The 17,076-nt window shown below is 37.1% G+C and overlaps 1 protein-coding gene across 13 annotated transcripts in view; it reads left to right on the forward strand.

Annotated features, from left to right (window-relative positions):
- Positions 1-17,076, forward strand: part of VPS13B (vacuolar protein sorting 13 homolog B) — a 434,575-nt gene that overhangs the window by 70,648 nt on the left and 346,851 nt on the right. For all 13 annotated transcript variants that reach the window (XM_069005219.1, XM_069005215.1, XM_069005221.1 and 10 more), the window contains 4 exons: positions 1,532-1,723; positions 2,312-2,481; positions 5,367-5,561; positions 7,127-7,251. In XM_069005219.1, the coding sequence (XP_068861320.1) occupies positions 1,532-1,723; positions 2,312-2,481; positions 5,367-5,561; positions 7,127-7,251 (682 nt within the window). The remainder of the gene's footprint in view (positions 1-1,531; positions 1,724-2,311; positions 2,482-5,366; positions 5,562-7,126; positions 7,252-17,076) is intronic.

The following is a 17,076-nucleotide window of genomic DNA, read 5'->3' on the forward strand; positions in this document are numbered from 1 at the left end:
CTTGCTTCCTTTTCCCCCAAGTTCAACTTCTCTCAATATAAAGACTGTTTTGAATGAGTGCAGTTAAAAGAGTTCAGTAAAGGAGAGAGACAAAAGGGTAAATGACTGGATTCCTCTTGGGCAACCAGAAATCACAGAATTGTTAAGGTTGGAAAAGAACTAAGTCATTGAGTCCAACCGTTAATCCAGCACTGCCATGTTCACCACTAAACTGTGTCCCCAAGTGCCACATTCTTATATTTTTTGTACACTTCCAGAGATGGTGGTTACAATGCTTCCCTTGACAGCTTGTGCCAATTCCTGTAGCCAATTTCAGTAAAGAAATTTTTCCCAATATCCAATCTAAAGTGCCCCTGGTACAACTTGAGGCCTCCCATCCTGTAACTTCTTACATGGGAGAAGAGACTGACCTCCTGCCCCTGCTACACCCTCCTTCCAGGTAGATGTAGTGAGCAATAATGTCTTCCCTGAGCTCCTTTGCTCCAGGCTAAACAACCCCAGCACCCTCAGTTGCTCCTCGTAAGTGTTGTGCTCCAGGCCCTTCACCAGCTCCGTTGCCCTTCTGTAGTCTCAGAATCCGTTTAATCTTGATGTTTATTTTGTCAGACTGTTCATTTATGTAATGGTCAGCAAGACATTCAATGTTTAGTGCTTGTGTCAAAGCAATGAAGACACTTTCAAAGTGATCTATTACGGAAAAAAATCAGAGTGAAGTTCTGCAAACTAAGTATGTTAGAGGGATGGGGGTATATTTTTACAAGTCATACGTGACAGGAAAACTTGAGCTTCTAAAATCTGCATGATTTAACTGAAGAATTTCCATGAAGTATGTTTAGAGAAATAGTCATGCTGTTTGGTAGCTGATGAGTAGCCTGTATACAGTGAATGTGTGATTTTGGTCTACCTTATTATCCTACTTTACTAAACTACTCGTTTATCTCTGTTGGCTCTTAAAAAAAAGCAGTCTGAGACATAATGATATAAAAAATTTTCTTTCTTGCTGCCCGTACATCAGTGAATGGTGGTAAATGTGAACGGAAGGAAAGGTTTATCTTAGTTGGCAGTCTGGTTCTTCTAACCTTGTCAAGGCAGCTCACCTTTCAAGGGCCCAGATCTGTCATGTGTCTTTGCACCACACCTTTTCCTTGATTATTAGGATGGATATCTTGGTGACAAGCTGTAGAAAGTTTTGAACACCACGGCTGTCACTGACATGTGGGGTTGCCATAGAAGTATAGACACCTCCAAAGAGTCCCAAATTTGAGAAACAGGAAGTTCATGGAAGAGTTCCTAAGTTGTATTGTGCTTGGAAGCAAGGCAGAAATTTGTCCTGTTTGCTCTGCATTTACCAGGAATAGTTTTGTTAAAACTCATTAAACCAGTCATTGTATATTTGTGTGTTATATTTGCATTGTTATATTTTTCTGTATGTTTATAAGTCTTTGATCACAGAATTTGAAACAGAAGTAGCTGATAAAAAATGTTATTATGTCCAATTGTTTTGTGTAACTTTTTATAAAACTTCTTGTAGTTTCTGGGAATCAGCAAGACCTTTCTTCAGTAAAGAGTGAAGATTTGGGAAATGTTCAGGAGATGTCGACAAAAAGCCTCATTGTGGGTCCACTCAATCTTCGACTGGATAGCAGCGCAGTACACCGGATAATGAAAATGATAGTTTGTGCTCTGGAGCACGAGTATGAACCATACAGCAAAACTAAGCCAGGTTTGCTCCTTTGCATATACACAAATATACTGAATTAAACCAGACTCCATTTAGGGCTCTTGAAGGTGCAGCTTTCAAATAGTTAAAACTGCAAACCTCTTGGGGATTTTATGAGTCCAAAGAGCAAAATGTAAAATAAAGATAAAATTAATAACAATATCCTCATCAGTGTTGGATATACTTTTGAGATAATTTCAGACACTTTGAAAGCCCTTTGTTGTAGTCATAAGCCTCATGTTGAGTAAGAATGGCTTATTTCATTGTCTACTCTAGCTTAATTTTGGAGTCTTAGAGAAGAAAGTATTCCTATCGGTGTTTATTAGTTCACAATAATAGTCACACAGGATGAAAATGCATGGGAACAAGTTATGGTAAACTGTTAAGATGGGTTTCAGAGAGCAATACAGATTTCAGGTAGAGAAAATCCAGTTAGTATTGCATTTAGCCTTAGGCAGAACCAGTGTGGAATAACATTATTAACTATGAAGGGGTGGGGGGAGCTTTGCACTTTTTGCTAGTCCCTAGGCATTTCTAAAACATTGACTTTATATATTTTAGTGAAACATATGTGATCTTGATTTATTGTAGATATTATGGATGGAAATAGAACTATGCCAAGCTCAGAAGAAATAGCATCACTGGAAGAATACATTCCCACTAGACTTACAACGTTCACTGTTCTTAAGTGTACAATTATAATCCCTGTGGCAGAATTCAATTTACTAGACCACTTGCTGCCCATAATCATGGGTGAGAAGGTATGTATGCACAGATAATAATTCAGTTCCTTATATCAGTATGTGCTGTTTTATATATATATATATATGCATTTTCTTACTGGCCTGTTATTCCACGTGCTGGAGGTATCACTGAGTTCTGGATTAGTTTGGTGCCCACGAGCCTTAAATTCAGATACCTAAAAGGAGTGCTGTCTGAGTAGTTAGACTTGGAAAGTGAAGGTCTTGTGTAAGGATAGGAAAAATACTTTTGAATAAAAAAGGTTTTAAAGCATCAAGCAAATGAAAAAGCAGTTGCTCTGATCTTTTGATCAGAAGAGTACCTGTTCTGGAGGTCTTTGCAAGCTTGGTAAAGTGTGAAATCTTTCAATACAGAGGCTCGATAGAGACTGCATAGATGTTAACAGCCAGGTCTGTGCTAGTTCCAGACAGGATGTCAGCAGGACTTGGGCATTTAACTGCTGAATGACTAGCTCAGAGAAACAGAAATTTCCTAACAGCCTTTGTTTGTTTTATCTTTTGGGTATGCATAGTATAATGCCAACTAAAGAATCCTATACTGGTTTTGTTCTTATAGGTCTCCTTCTTCAGTGCACAAAGCTGAGGTAGTGTAGGGATAAATCTATACTGTAGGGGTAAATCTGTGGCTTGTAGTGAAGACTTGCAGTAGGTTTATCTCTCATGCCAAAGGCTGGAAAGTGTTTTATGCATAAGGACAGAGTGGGAAGAAGAGAAAACCCCATCAATTCTTGAGTTAAATTTCTAGGAATTTTTGTCCAATATTTCATCTGATAAACCGAGAGAGCTGTGATAGCTCATCCTGAAGAAGAAAATGCTTCGAGGAAACCTCACTGTGGCCTTTCAGTACCTGAAGGAGGCTTCTAAAAAGGAGGGAGAGGGAATTTTGTACAGGTAGATAATGACAGAACAAGGGACAATGGTTTTAAACTAAAGGAGATCAGACTTAGTTTAGATGTTAAGAAGAAATTCTTTATTCAGAGGGTGGTGAAGCACTGGAACAGGTTGCTCAGAAAGGCTTTTTCCTTTTTAGCACTTTCTAATACATTGCACTGAGTAGTGCAATGGGTGGTGGTGCTTTTCACCTTATGGGCATGGGCAGATGGTATCTTTATAATGGGAGAACAGTCCCATGTTTGTTGTAGGTTTGAGGCATAGAAGTTGAATTCCAGTGAACTTTTTGTTTGGTGTACTCATTACTCGGAGTCTCAATTTACATTTCTTGAATGAAGTCAACCTTATTTAAAATAATGATTTTGAATTTTAGATTGAAAATTGTATATACATCAACTTATTGTCCTATTTTGATGCATATTTAATAAAATTTTTAGATTTGTAGTGTAATTTGGATTGGAAGAGATGTTTGGAGGTGTTCTGCAGGAGTTCAATGTCCTGGTCAAAGTAAGGGCAGGTTGTTCCAGGGGTTGTTCTGTCAAGCACTGAATTAGCACCTCTTCTGTCTCTCTCTTCTCTGTACCCTCCCAGTATGTCGCAGTAGACAGCAGTAGGATCCTTCTCTGGCCTTCTCCCGGCTAAATGACTTTAGTTGTCTATGTTTCTCCTGAGACAGAGCCCATGTGCTCTAACCCCATAACCACTTTGTTTCCAACAAACTTATTCTGGTATGCCCATGTCCAACCTGTGCTGGATGCAGTAGTCCATTTTAATGGATACTATAAAAAATAGACCTGGATGTCGAAAACTGTGGTATTTATTTTCTATGGAATGGCATTGTCTTTTGCTGAGATACCTGGCATAACTGTGAATACATAACAGATGACAGTGTAAAGGCTAGATCAGCATGAGATTATTATGATGATAGTGCTTTGGAGTGATAAAAAGGTAAACAAATATTTTATGGGACGAAATATTTTGACTTGGCATCGGCCAGCTGGCAGGTGATTACCAGCTATTCTCACTCCCCTTCCTCAGCAGAATGGGGGAGAAGAATGGGACTGGTCAGGTGGAGGGGGAGATCACTTAACAATTACTAGTATGAGCAAAACAAACTTGTCTTGGTGCAAATAATTTAACTTATTGCTAAGAATCAAAATAATATATATCCCCTATCCCTCTTTTTCCTTCAGACTCAATTTCACTCTGTCATTCCCTGACTCTTCTACCTCCCATCCCACAACAGAGGGGGATGGAGAATGGAAGATGGGGGTCAGTCTATAAAACTGATCTCTGGCACTCCCTCATTCTTGCACTGTTCTGCCTCAGTGCAAGTCCTTCCTCCAGGCTTCAGTCCTTGAGGGAGAATCTGCTCCAGCATGGGCTCTCCTCAATTCTGCAGTGCCCTTCAGGGCATATCCACCTACTCCAGCATGGGGGCCTCTGTGGGCTGCAGTGTGGATGTCTGCTTTTGTGTTGTCTCTTTCATGGGCTGCAAGAGACTCTGCTCTGGTGCCTGGAGCACCACTGCCTCCCCTCCTTCTCTGCCCTTGCTTTTCATATTGCTGCTTCTCACTTCTTCAAGTCTTTGCAGCCTGTGTGGCGTTTTTGCCCATTCTAAAATCTGTCTGCACAGAGGTGGCCCCAGTTTGGCTGAGGAGCTCAGCTGTGCCTTGTGGTGGGGCTCCTGCAGCACTGGCTGGAATGGGCTGAACCTGGCCTGGGACAGCCCCTGGTGTCCCCTCACAGTGGCTACCCCTGACTATCAGCACCTGGACACCTGCACCCAAGACAATTCCAGATAAAAAGTTGATTATTTTAAACTTCAAAGAAGGTATTTTGAGAAGATTTGAGGATTCATAGTATAATGCCATGGTATCTGTAAATAGTTTATTACATGTAGATTTGCTTGCATGTTTGGGTAAGAACATACAGATATGATAAATAATACATCTGTAATATAATTATTACATGATTTTTCCCCCCCGCCCTAGAACTTAAGCGGACTGTTAAATGCTGCAAGTTTCCAGCCCCTGCGGCCTTTACCTTCCATCCGAATTTTGGTGGATAAGGTTAACCTGGAGCACTCAGTGCCAATGTATGCTGAGCAACTGGTGCACGTGGTCAGCAGCCTTGGCCAGCCATCCGACAACCTGCTTCACTACTGTTACTCACACTGCTATCTGAAGGTAAATGAGGGCCTGAGATGTGTTTCTTACTGCAGTGTGCTGAAAAAAGATCGTGTACGTATAGTTAATCCTAAGTGTTAGCAGGTTTCCTGTAAGAATGTGTTCAGCTAATCTAAAAGGCCATAGAGTAAACACATTTCACAGAATGTTGTTGTTTGGGATTGCTGCTTCTGACTTGAGCCAAGTGTTTTGTAATACGCACAGGGAGCTTCATGTGAGGAAACTGCAAACTGAAGCCCCAAGGTTCTTGTGACAAGACTGAATTAAAAGAATTCAGAAAGAAACCTTTTTCCTCCTCTGATAGAATGCTCTTATGATCTGTATATTGCTGTAAAACACACAAACCTGATGGGATGTTAGCGGAAAAACCATCACTAGTAGTATTGATAGAGCAAAACCATCATAGTGAAGATATGCAATCAAAAACTGCTACCAAAGAACTTAATTATTTTTCATTATAAGAGGACAGATCTCTGAATGTTCTCGATTAAAGATGCATTATATGAGAGGATCTCTTATTGTGAGGCTGAGGGAAGCCTATGGTATGGAAAACTATTTTGAGATGGTTCAGTTGCCATCTGCTCTGAGGAGGAGTTTTAAAGCAGGCCTTTCCAGCCTTTTAGGATGTGTTTAGGCAGTTTGAAACCTTTTGGGTGCCACTAAAACATAAATATTTACTACTACTACTGTTAATTTTTCTCAATTTCCCAGTTATCTCTTCACTTCCATGCTGATATTTTTAGTAAGAATTTAATTATTTAAATCTTTATTATCTACATACAAGAAACTGTGTTCCAGAATTGCATGGCAAGCTTTCAGTATTCTGGGTGACATGTTTACGTTCTGTCACATGTAAAGTGATAGGAATTGCAGTACTGCAAGCCATCTGTATGTTTTTCAGTTTGAGAGGATTTTTTTTCTCTTCAGAAAACTTTTTAGTAGCAAAAGTTGGACATCAGCTTTGAGTTTTAAAGGGTTTATTTGTTAGCTTTAATAGTGGCTGAAGTGTCCTGTTCTTGTGAAGGGTGGTAAAGCATGTTAAAAGGCAACTCTACATCAGTTTGTTTGCCATATTGAACAGGGAAACATCATAAAGAATTTTTGTGATGAATCTTTCTTTAGGCAGGCTCTTACTATGAAAAAAAGCTTTGAAGGGAACCTTCTAATTTCCTTAAATACCACTCTTTTGTACCAGTGTTGTTATAATTACTCAAAGTGATTTTACTTTATATGAAAGGCAGTATGTAATCTGCAAGTCTAAAGGATATAGACTGAAGTATTTGAATTGAAAAATTGTAATTCAGCATTTTTTAAAATTCAGCAGACTGTAGTTAACACTTTTTGAGCGAAGAAAATATTTTTACATGCATTTCTAGGGCATTATTTGAGGTAGATTTTTTGTAGCTATATTTATGTTTGGGGAAAATGAATTATCTAAAAATAATACACAATTTATTTAATATTTACTGAGTATATTTATAAATACATATATTATGTTATAAAATATCTTGAAAGTAATCTAATCATGTGAGAATATACCATTTGACCAATTGAATTTGTTCCAGATATTTGGTTTTCAAGCAGCACTGACTTCTTTGGACACTAAAGGACTATACTGCATCCCTGTTCCAGTTATCCCCTCATTCAGTACTGCTGTTTATGGCAAGTTGATCAAGTTCCACAAATATTGGTGAGCATTAAGCCTGTACAGTGTGTTTAAGTCATGTGCACAATTACATTTGCATTTTTTATGAGTGATTAAAAAATGCCAAGTTTCATATATATCTGTAAACTTCTCTGTCTCCTCTATCGTATTCTGCTATTATAGCTGTTATCATTCATGGGTTTCTTTGTAAGGATAGCTGTCAATAAACACTGTAGACCCTTGTTTGGCTGAGAGAACTGGAGCATGGTGGTACTAAGTCTAAGGTCACTGGTTCAGTCCCTGTATGGGCCAGTCACTTAAGATCAATGACCCTTGTGGGTCCCTTTCAACTCTGCATATTCTGTGATACAGAAGTAAATGGCTTTCTTCTAGACCTTGTAGGTTTCTGGAACCAGTTACCATTCTTTCTTGAGCTGATACAAAAGCTGAAGTTACATACTAATGGGAAGCTTGATTTTTTTTTTAACTGAATAGGTCAGCTTTTTCTTTTTTAAACTCAACCAAATAAAAATCAACAAACTGGGGGGTAAACTCCCCAAATATCCCAAACCCACATCGTTTCTACTACACTTTCCTTTGTTTCTTATTACAGTTGGAAGTGTTTCAACATTGTGATGAGATATTTAAACTGTTTGTAGTAGTTCAGATGTTAAATAGAAATATTTTTCTTCTGAAAACAGTTCTGTACTTTATTATGAAATGTGCTATATAATTTTTTTAGCCTTAAATGCCATGGAAATTCAGTGTTTATCTCTACAGTTCAAATCATGTGATCATAAATGTCAGTGTGTAATAGTTTATATTAATAGGTTACATTTATAAAAACTATTTTCAGGAAAATGCATTTTGGCAATACTTGGGACAAGGTATTAGTTTTCTTTATCCCTCATTTTGAGCAGTAGCTGTCTGTAACATTACTTTATGATTAAATCCATGCAAAAAAATTTTACATAAAGTGACAAATTATTAAAAAAGCATGTTGCTGGTTAAATACTTTGGCTTCAAACATTGTGTTGTATAGCTAATTTTAAGATACATTTGTTTGTGAAACCTTAATGGATTATACAAAAAAAGTCTACATCTATGATTATTCTTAGTGTCATGTAAAGAATATACTAATTTTTCTCTCACAAGCTGTGATACCATGTTAAATGTAAATGGGTTTTAACATTATCAGCACACCACCAGGTGGTAGCAGCCTAACTGACTTTGTCGTATTTTCTATCAATAGTTTACAAAAGTATTAACGACTTCAAATTAATTGCTGTTGTGTTGTAATATTTTGCTAAAAAATAAATGTTTCCAGGATACCCTATAATCAGCACTAATCAGAGTACTTCAGGACTTTACAATTGACGACCTTTCCTTTCATTATCTGACATTTAACACTAAGCTCTGGTTAGTAATCCTGGTTAGCGAACTGTAAGAATAAATTAGTGTTGAATGGCAAACTTAGATTTCTTTACTATATTGTAAACCCCAGGTGTAGTTGTGAAAAATCAAAAAAATTATTTTAGAGATTAGTTTTTAAAGACATCTGTCATCTGACAAGTTAATGGTATTCAAGTGCTGCTGCTTTCTCATGAGTGTGTTTGTGCTCTTCTGCGTGTGCTTGTGCTCACTGTGCTCTGTCTCTTGCTCACTCACACTTGGTTTCTTGTGCTTTTCCTCGTGCACTGTTTCACACCTGCCCTCACACTCTGCCTCGTGTTCCTGATCTTGCCTTTGCGTTCTCTGTCTTGTGCATTCTTGGATTCTCTCATGCAATTTGCCTCTCTTGTATTCTTTGTCTCTTTCTTTTAAAAGTGCATTGTACTACCGTGCATGCCCCACTGGAAAGACCTGTAGTTTTGGGGAGTGGAGGCAAGGGAATGGTCTTGCCTTAGAACAGCAAACCATCTATTGGCATTTATTAGGAGATATTGTTAGATCAGCACTTATTGTAATACTGTGGTCTAGTGTGTTTTGATAGTTTTCTCACTTTTTTCCTGTGATGTGATCTCTTTCTATGACTTATTTATTTTTTAATGAAATAAAAAACTTTATAAAATGAATTTATTCCAACAATTTATCTAAACTAAGCAACACCAATTTGTGGTAATAAAGTAGAAAAACAAATGAGTACAGCAGCAGCCTGGGTAAATGAAGTGTAGTTTGAAGTGAATAAAACTCCAGATGAAACGCATCAAATAGCACTTCAGCTAAATCGAAATCAGCATGAGGACTGAGAGCTTCATTGAAGTCATGCAGTGAGTGAGAATTAGTCTGGTAGGATAACCTGGTAATGTCATTAAACTTAAATTCAGTCCTCCCTCCCAAATTATACCACCTGCTTTATTTGGATTTGTGGATTTCACATTCCACAGTTTCTTAAAGTACACACATCTGATGCTACATGTGTTCTTCTATTTCTTCGTAGAAAATACATACCACAGACCATACCTTTTAAAAACAAAGACATTTTATGAACTGTTATGGAATCCCTTAGGTAGTATGTTTTGAGTTAGCAGTGAAAATCTCAACTTTATTTCTGACATAAATCAGTAGGTTTCTTTTCTAGTTTCAGTACAATAATCTCAAAATTACTGTTATATACAGTGTATAAAATACTGTAGTAATATTAATTTTTTTAAAACTAGTTGATTTGACATTGGCAGGATGTTTTAACAGATAAAATTTCAGCAACATCAGCCCAGTGAATTCCAATAAATAACCATAAATAGCCATAAATTGCTGTTTTGTTTACCTATTAGATTGATGTCTCTTTTAATTTCAGTTGATACACTTTCTTCATATAAAAGAAATGTGCTCAAACTCACTAGTTAACTAAGTCTTGAACATCTTTTAAATTGCATAGCTAATCTGTTTTTATTGGAAAGTACAAACCATCTGGTCTTTTGTTTTTGTCAAGCGTAACAAGATGCAAAATACAATGTTAATGTCAATATTTTACAACTGCTTTATGTAGTGTTGCATGCCAGATTGTAAAGCAGCTTTCAGAGCTTTCAGGAGGATGTCTAAAACCAACTGAGAATTAGCAGAATATGGTTAAAAGCCTAGAGTGAATGACAAGAATGTTTCTTGCCAAACAGAAATCTTAGAGAGGAATTAGCTGATTTTCTTTTATTTTTTGGCTACAATGTCTGTGGTAACAGATAAGGTAATCTGGTGTGAGACACTTCAGTGTTATAACCCTCTATCACTTATAAAATACCACTTCATTGTACTTCTGACAAATGCTGAATTGACATTACAGAATATAGATTCTTAATAGCCTTCCTTTTATTTTTCTGGTATCTGATTGATAGTGAAGTGTCCTCTGTATATTTTCAGCTAGGTATCAGTCTAGTTATGTGTGTTATTTTATTGCTGTTCTTAACCTGTCTTCTCTAAACAAGTGTTCCAGACTCTTGTTTTTATTTTTTTTTATCAGGTCTGTAGGGAGTTTTTCACTTACTGTCTCTACCTGTGACAGATTTTGAGACTCTGAGCTCTAGTAGAATAAGGTTATAAATAAGAATGACATTCTTATCCCTGATTGCTTTCTATTCAGCTTCTTGGTCCTGTAGTCTACTTTCAAGAGGTCTGTTTTCTTGATAGTGAGTCCCCTCTTTATTATTTGGAGACCAGAGCAATAGCTGCTGGTTTGCTGCCTTCAAGGTAGCACCAGTACAGAGTTGACTAATAGCTAGTCATGTTAAGTTTGAGTGTGTGAATTAACCTTTTATAAAGAGGTTGAGAGCCTGCTGGGTAAATTATTATCTAGGACCTCATGGTCTGCACTTGAATTATTAGAGTACAGAACATTTAATTGGTTGTTCTTGAATTTTTACTCTATCAGAACAAACAATCCTGAATAGAAACTTGCAATTAGATCTTGGTAATTATTGGTAAACAAAAACCAGTATTTGAGATACTAAACAGATGGAATCTTTGCAGAAATTCTTTCTTTTGAGCTATTCTCTGCAGACTGCCTTAAGAAATAAATTTTAGCTTAAATATATTCAGTGTGCTAATCTCTATCAAGCTTCATCTTTCTAATGAAGAAGGATTTTTGGTAACAGGAGATTTGATTTGTGTTGGCATTGTAATTTCATTTCTTTAGTGTTTTTACTGAAGTGCTAATCATTATTGACAAAAGCTGGAAAAAGTTGAAAATTTGCTCTGGAGTTAAAGGCAGTCACATGTATGATATGCAGGGCACCTCAACTGTCCAGAGATCTGTCACTTGTTTTACTTGTGAAAGCTGTGAATTACAGACCTGACATAGTTATTTTATTAATATGTGCACTTATAGTTCTGAAAGATCACTTCAGAAATTTAGATGCAGTGCTCTTCACATGGAATAAATATGTGTATTTTCTGTAGGCTCTTTTCATGAACTCTTAAGAACATTTATATAGCATAGCTGCTCTTAATATTATAACACAGATTTAACTGTAAACATTTACTGTATCCTTAGAATCTGCTACATTTAGAGTAGATTGGCACAAAAGGATATAGCTGCCTTTTGGCTAACTATTATGCAAAGATTTTGAGAAATATACTTTGCCACCAACCTGAACCAAAAGCATTTTTTCTTATCTCGCTTCCGTAGTTTTATTTTGATTTTGTCACTATGTAGTTGTGAAGTGGTTGCTTTGTACACACAATTTAGTTTCTCTTTTATTTTCTAGCTTTAATAATAACATTACAAAACCTGAGGATTCTAACTCCCTCATTACTACTGTATAAGCTTTTGCTCAAACTTTTGTTATTGTGAAGGTGTTTGTATTTTTATATAGCTTTACTTCCATTTTCTTTCATCATGTGTCCCCTTACAAGGTGAACATCCCTCTCTTAATAGAAGCCATGTACCTGGTATTCCATACAATTGTATTCTTATTAATAGAATTTGTTGTTAGACTCCATACACAATTGAGTAAGGTCATTACAGGTTCTAGTCAGGATGTGCACCTGCTCATGTCTGCTTTAGAGGTCATCTTGTAAATACTGTGTGCATTTAATGGTATCCCCATGAACTGACAAGGATGAGAGCAATTCATGTTGATCTGCAAGCAGGGTGGTAGATGGAGATCTGGCTTCTTACACAGTAAGAAGTTATTTAGCAAGGGAATTAGGTTCTGCTGACATGGCCTTTACCAACAAGGTGCTACTGTGATGATGGAGATTTTAGGATTTGCTGCTCACCAAAGAGAGGATTAAAAGTGTATAATGGGGGATCAGGTGAACTGCCTGTTTTTGCTACTTTTGTGATTAAAACATCTTTGCAGGGTATGTCCAGTGGAGTAATCTGCTAAGAACTAGAAATCACAGTAGATTTATGAGCTTTTTGAGAGTCACGAGATGTAACTGTCATGTCATTCAGTGCAGTTGTCCTAGTAAGAGGCAAGCAGATCCTACTGGCAGGTAACAAAGAACCAGATATCCACAAACTGTGAGCATTAGATCATAAATCTAAGAAGTTTTCCAATAAATTGACACGTAGGTCTTGATTTTGGCAGTCTGTTTTCTTGGCTAGTCACAGTAGATCAAGAGTCATGTCAATTTAGATTGGATGTGGATTGCATTTTACACGGGCAGTTGAGGGGCATGCTCATTTCTTGGGTCAGAAGCAGAAACAGGTTGAAAACACATGAAACTCATTTTGTAGCATTTGGTTGTGACTATTACTTATGTCAGTAGTTGTATTTAACTGCCAGATGAAAATTTGGGGTATTCTTCAAAACAGAGAAGAACTGGGGTTGAATGCCTGAACAGATGCATTCAGTGGATGGGACAGGAGAGTTTCAGCCACCTCAGCATTGTGCCACTTCTGGATCCGGCACGTGTTAAAACGTGTTTGAACTGTTGAGATTTGCCAGTGATAGGGGCTGTGAGAAAGCAGAGCACAACAGTCGTTCTCTTGGGTTCTGCAGAGGTGGTTGTGTGCCTCACGTGTGAACAGTCAGTCTAAGGAGTGTGCTGGGTTGCTTCAGCATTGTCTACTTCTCTGCTATTGCCTAGAAAATGCATCAAAGAACATAATGCTAAATCAGATTTTTAAAATAATTTATTGTTAGCTGGTTTTGGTAGGACATTAGGTGAGCAGTGAGTGGCACTTTCAGAAGTTTGATTTACTGTGCATCTTAGTGTTCGAGGAGTAGGTATGTCAATGTTGTATAGCATATTATGAACAGTAATGTGGGCTGATTTAACAGCTTTAACAGAAGGACTTTTCATTGATTTTCATTGACATATCTTGCTTTATAAAAGTTCAAGGAGGTCATGTTTGTTTATAAGGATGAAGTTATTTAAAGAACTTTTGTGGAACATTTCTGATCTGCAGTGATACTAACATTTTAAGTTTCAACAAGAACCTTTTGGGGCACTTTGCAACTGCGCTGTTCTGGAACACTTGGAACAGTAGGGGTTTTGCATTCTGAGTACATGACATGCAGCTTGATTAGTGTAACAACAAATTAACTTCAGTTGCAAACCTCTAGTTTAATTTTTTTTTAAAAATCAAGTCCAGATCAAATGTTACTGTTCTCAGCAGATGTGGCAGGCAGCATTCAGCAAATCTCTTAAAAGTGCACTTTTAATCAATGTAAATTGGAAGCAGTTGTATTGTTCAGTATTGTCAATGAGGAGGAAATTTAGCTGACACTAAAGGGTAGTCATTGGGAGTGTTTCCAGTGTAGTTATTTAGACTAATTAATTGTCAAGTCTTGTCAGTGAAAGTAAATTAAGCTTATTAACTAATATCTGTCCAGGGAAAGTGATTGCACATGGTGAATAGTTAATCCTGGTTTTTGTAACTTTTGCCATCAGGATTTGCTGGCATTTACTAGAAACAAGCAAGTGATATTTCAAAATGTGCAGGATTGTCAGGGTTGAAACTGCATTTTGGTTAGAGACTGGTGAAAGGTATTAAAAACCCAGTCTTAAAGCTGAAATGCTGTTACATAGCATAGAACCTAAACAAAAATGGAATCCCTAATGTATATTCGTTTTGCACTGGATGTATTTAGAAATTCCGTTTCTCTTAGTGGTCACACTATCTGTATAAAATGATCTGGTTAGGATTTTCAGTGATATTCTCTGCCGTGATGCTTTACCCATGTAGACTCTGGCTAGAAAGATGCAGTTCTTCACACAGAGTTTGTCCTTTGTTTCTCGAGAATTTTATCTGCAGTTTGGTGTCTTTTTTTTCTGCCTCTAAGTGTATCTGTGAATTATGAAGAGAAATACAGTCTCTGGTTGGCATCTCTACTGCTAAATAACACATTGCTAGAAACTCATCTGTGACTCTGGGGCTTGGTGTTTTCTCATGTCCCAGCTCATACACATACCTACCTGTAGCTTTCCGTTCCACTCCCAAAAGGTGGGAAAAAATAAAATTAGGTCTAGGAAGGACATATGGTGGGGCTTCAGGCTGAGGACAGCTTCTGACATGCTTGGGCCCTTCAGCACTGTTTGAGAAAGTGCCAGCTGCCCTGGCCTGAGGCTGGCGGAGAGCAAACAGGTCAGCAGTATGCACAGCACAGACCATTACTGGTGCTGGCACTCAGCCTCAATAGCTGGCAAACAAGGATGCTTGAAACATGCACCCTGAAACTGATTGTGGTGTCATTCTGCTAGCCAGCCCTATTCAAATGTTCATTGTGACACAGAATTCTAAAGAACTGTACTTTAGTGTTGCAGTTGCTCGCTCACATTTCACCTTTTTCTTTACATCTACTTTTCAAGGTAATGCCACTGGAGTTGATAGGATTCAAAGCACTGTTTAAAGAACTTGTAGTCATTAAATAGAATAACTTGAAGGGAAAAAAATGGCCTTTCATTCATTAGGACTTAAAATAATTCTACAGGCAACTATATTGGATTATTCACCTTGTTTATGAAATAATGCACCTTACCAAAGCTGTGTGTTTAAGGGCTTCTTGAATGAACCATATACTTACTGATTAAGCTATATAAAATGCTGATTTTGCATTATGCTCATGGAGCATTGTCATGTTACTGGCCAGGCTGTAGCATATCCTTTTTTGACTGTACACAGCCTCACTCTCAAGTGGTAGGCATCATTTCCACCTGAAGTGAGGTACCAGAAACCAGAGTCTTAAATGATGCACCTACTCTTACAAGCATGTTAATGTGACTCTCAGTTGAAGCTGATGACCATGATAAATGGTGACTGAAAAAATTTTATTTAAAAAAAGCTGTATTTATCTTGACTCAAATAAACCAAATAATAAAGGCTCATGTGGATGTTCAGCTGTCCATAATACCTGAGCATCTTTACTGCACCTGTGTTCATCTCTAGGTGGAAGAAACATACTGTCCTGTATCCAGTATCGTTTGTTTGCTGTATTCTCCTCATGCTTGTTTCGTCTGCGACCCAGAGGTGTTTTTTCTTTTCTACAGGTGTAGTCCTTCTCATAGATCAGGATCTCTTTGGTTCTAAGCTGTGTTTGTTTCCTTACACACAAACACTATGCATTCTCAGCATTTTTCCTCAAGCACTTCTAACTTAGTTGTTTATAGGTTTTTATTTTTTATTGCTATTTCTTTAGCAATGCCTTTTAAAGGAAGTTAAAGTAACCTGTCAGGTGTACATACTGAGGAATAGTATTGAATGAGTACTGAGGTACAGTACTGAATGCATATAAACATCTGGATCTCCATTTGGGCCTGTATGTTTGGTAAATATTCTCTGGTTTTCATTATGTTTTAATCTTTTAAGGGACACCAGCTCCCAGTTTCTGAACAAGATTTTTTTAGCATGGCATGTTTTGGATGAGGATGTTAGAGGGCCATTTGAACAAACAACACAAAAGAGAACAAGTCAAGTCAGGCTCAGGTGGGGTATGAAGCTCTTAAACAGTAAACTGTGAGAATAAAACCTGTTTATCAGATTTGGAAATCGTTACACCTGTTGCAGATACTTCTGATATCAATGGAAAAAATGGAAAGGATTATGTTAGTTCAGACACCAGTATGAAAATTGTGGATTTGTTTTTCAATTGATCAGATTTTTTTTTCCCATTATAACATGCATGTTTTTAAACAAAAACCAATATGATTCTTTTCTTTGATGTTTAACTGTTTTTTTTCTTTGAGTTTAATGGCTGATTCCAAAATGAACAAATGAACAGAAGGAAATATTGGGTGAACATGATTAGAGTATTTATTTGATGATAAAGAAATATCCATGGAGAATGACAGAATTAAGAATCTGACTTTTGTATTTCAAATGAGCAAATATAAGTGGGATTTCTGTAATGTCACTGACTTAGTCTGTTGCTCTCAAAGTACTTGTATAACTTTGATTTTGCATACATGTTGGATGTGGCTGTGCATGGATATAATACAAGAATATATCTTTTTGGTGTGTTTTACTGACTACCTTTTCTTCATTATGTGTGTATGTGATGATTTTGATGGTCTTGAAGACTCACTAGGGCTTGTGGAGTTTTTAATTAATTAAATAGATGTTATGAGACACAGTGAATAAACCAAAACTGAACACAGGAAAACTGTCCATAAAATCTGCTTCAAAGGTTGTATTATTTTTGAGGAATGAATGGTGTAAAGTAATGCTGGAGTCAGTACTTAAAGATGGTAAATTTGGATTTAACAATAATTGTACTCTTTGAAGTATAAAGTATTATGCATTTACTGAGATTTGATGTTTTGCTTTAAATAGCTTTTGATAGCCTTTAAAATTCTTTTGAGGTTGGTACTTAATGAGGCCACAAAATAATAATTTTAAAGTCTTTATACTCTTTCTGCAGTTAGGCAGTGTATACATGTGAACCATTAGCACACCTTGTCCATTCATGTCCTTGCTGTTGAAGACACCCT

Source organism: Aphelocoma coerulescens, chromosome 2, assembly GCF_041296385.1.
Source record: "Aphelocoma coerulescens isolate FSJ_1873_10779 chromosome 2, UR_Acoe_1.0, whole genome shotgun sequence".
Classification (NCBI taxonomy): Eukaryota; Metazoa; Chordata; class Aves; order Passeriformes; family Corvidae; genus Aphelocoma; species Aphelocoma coerulescens.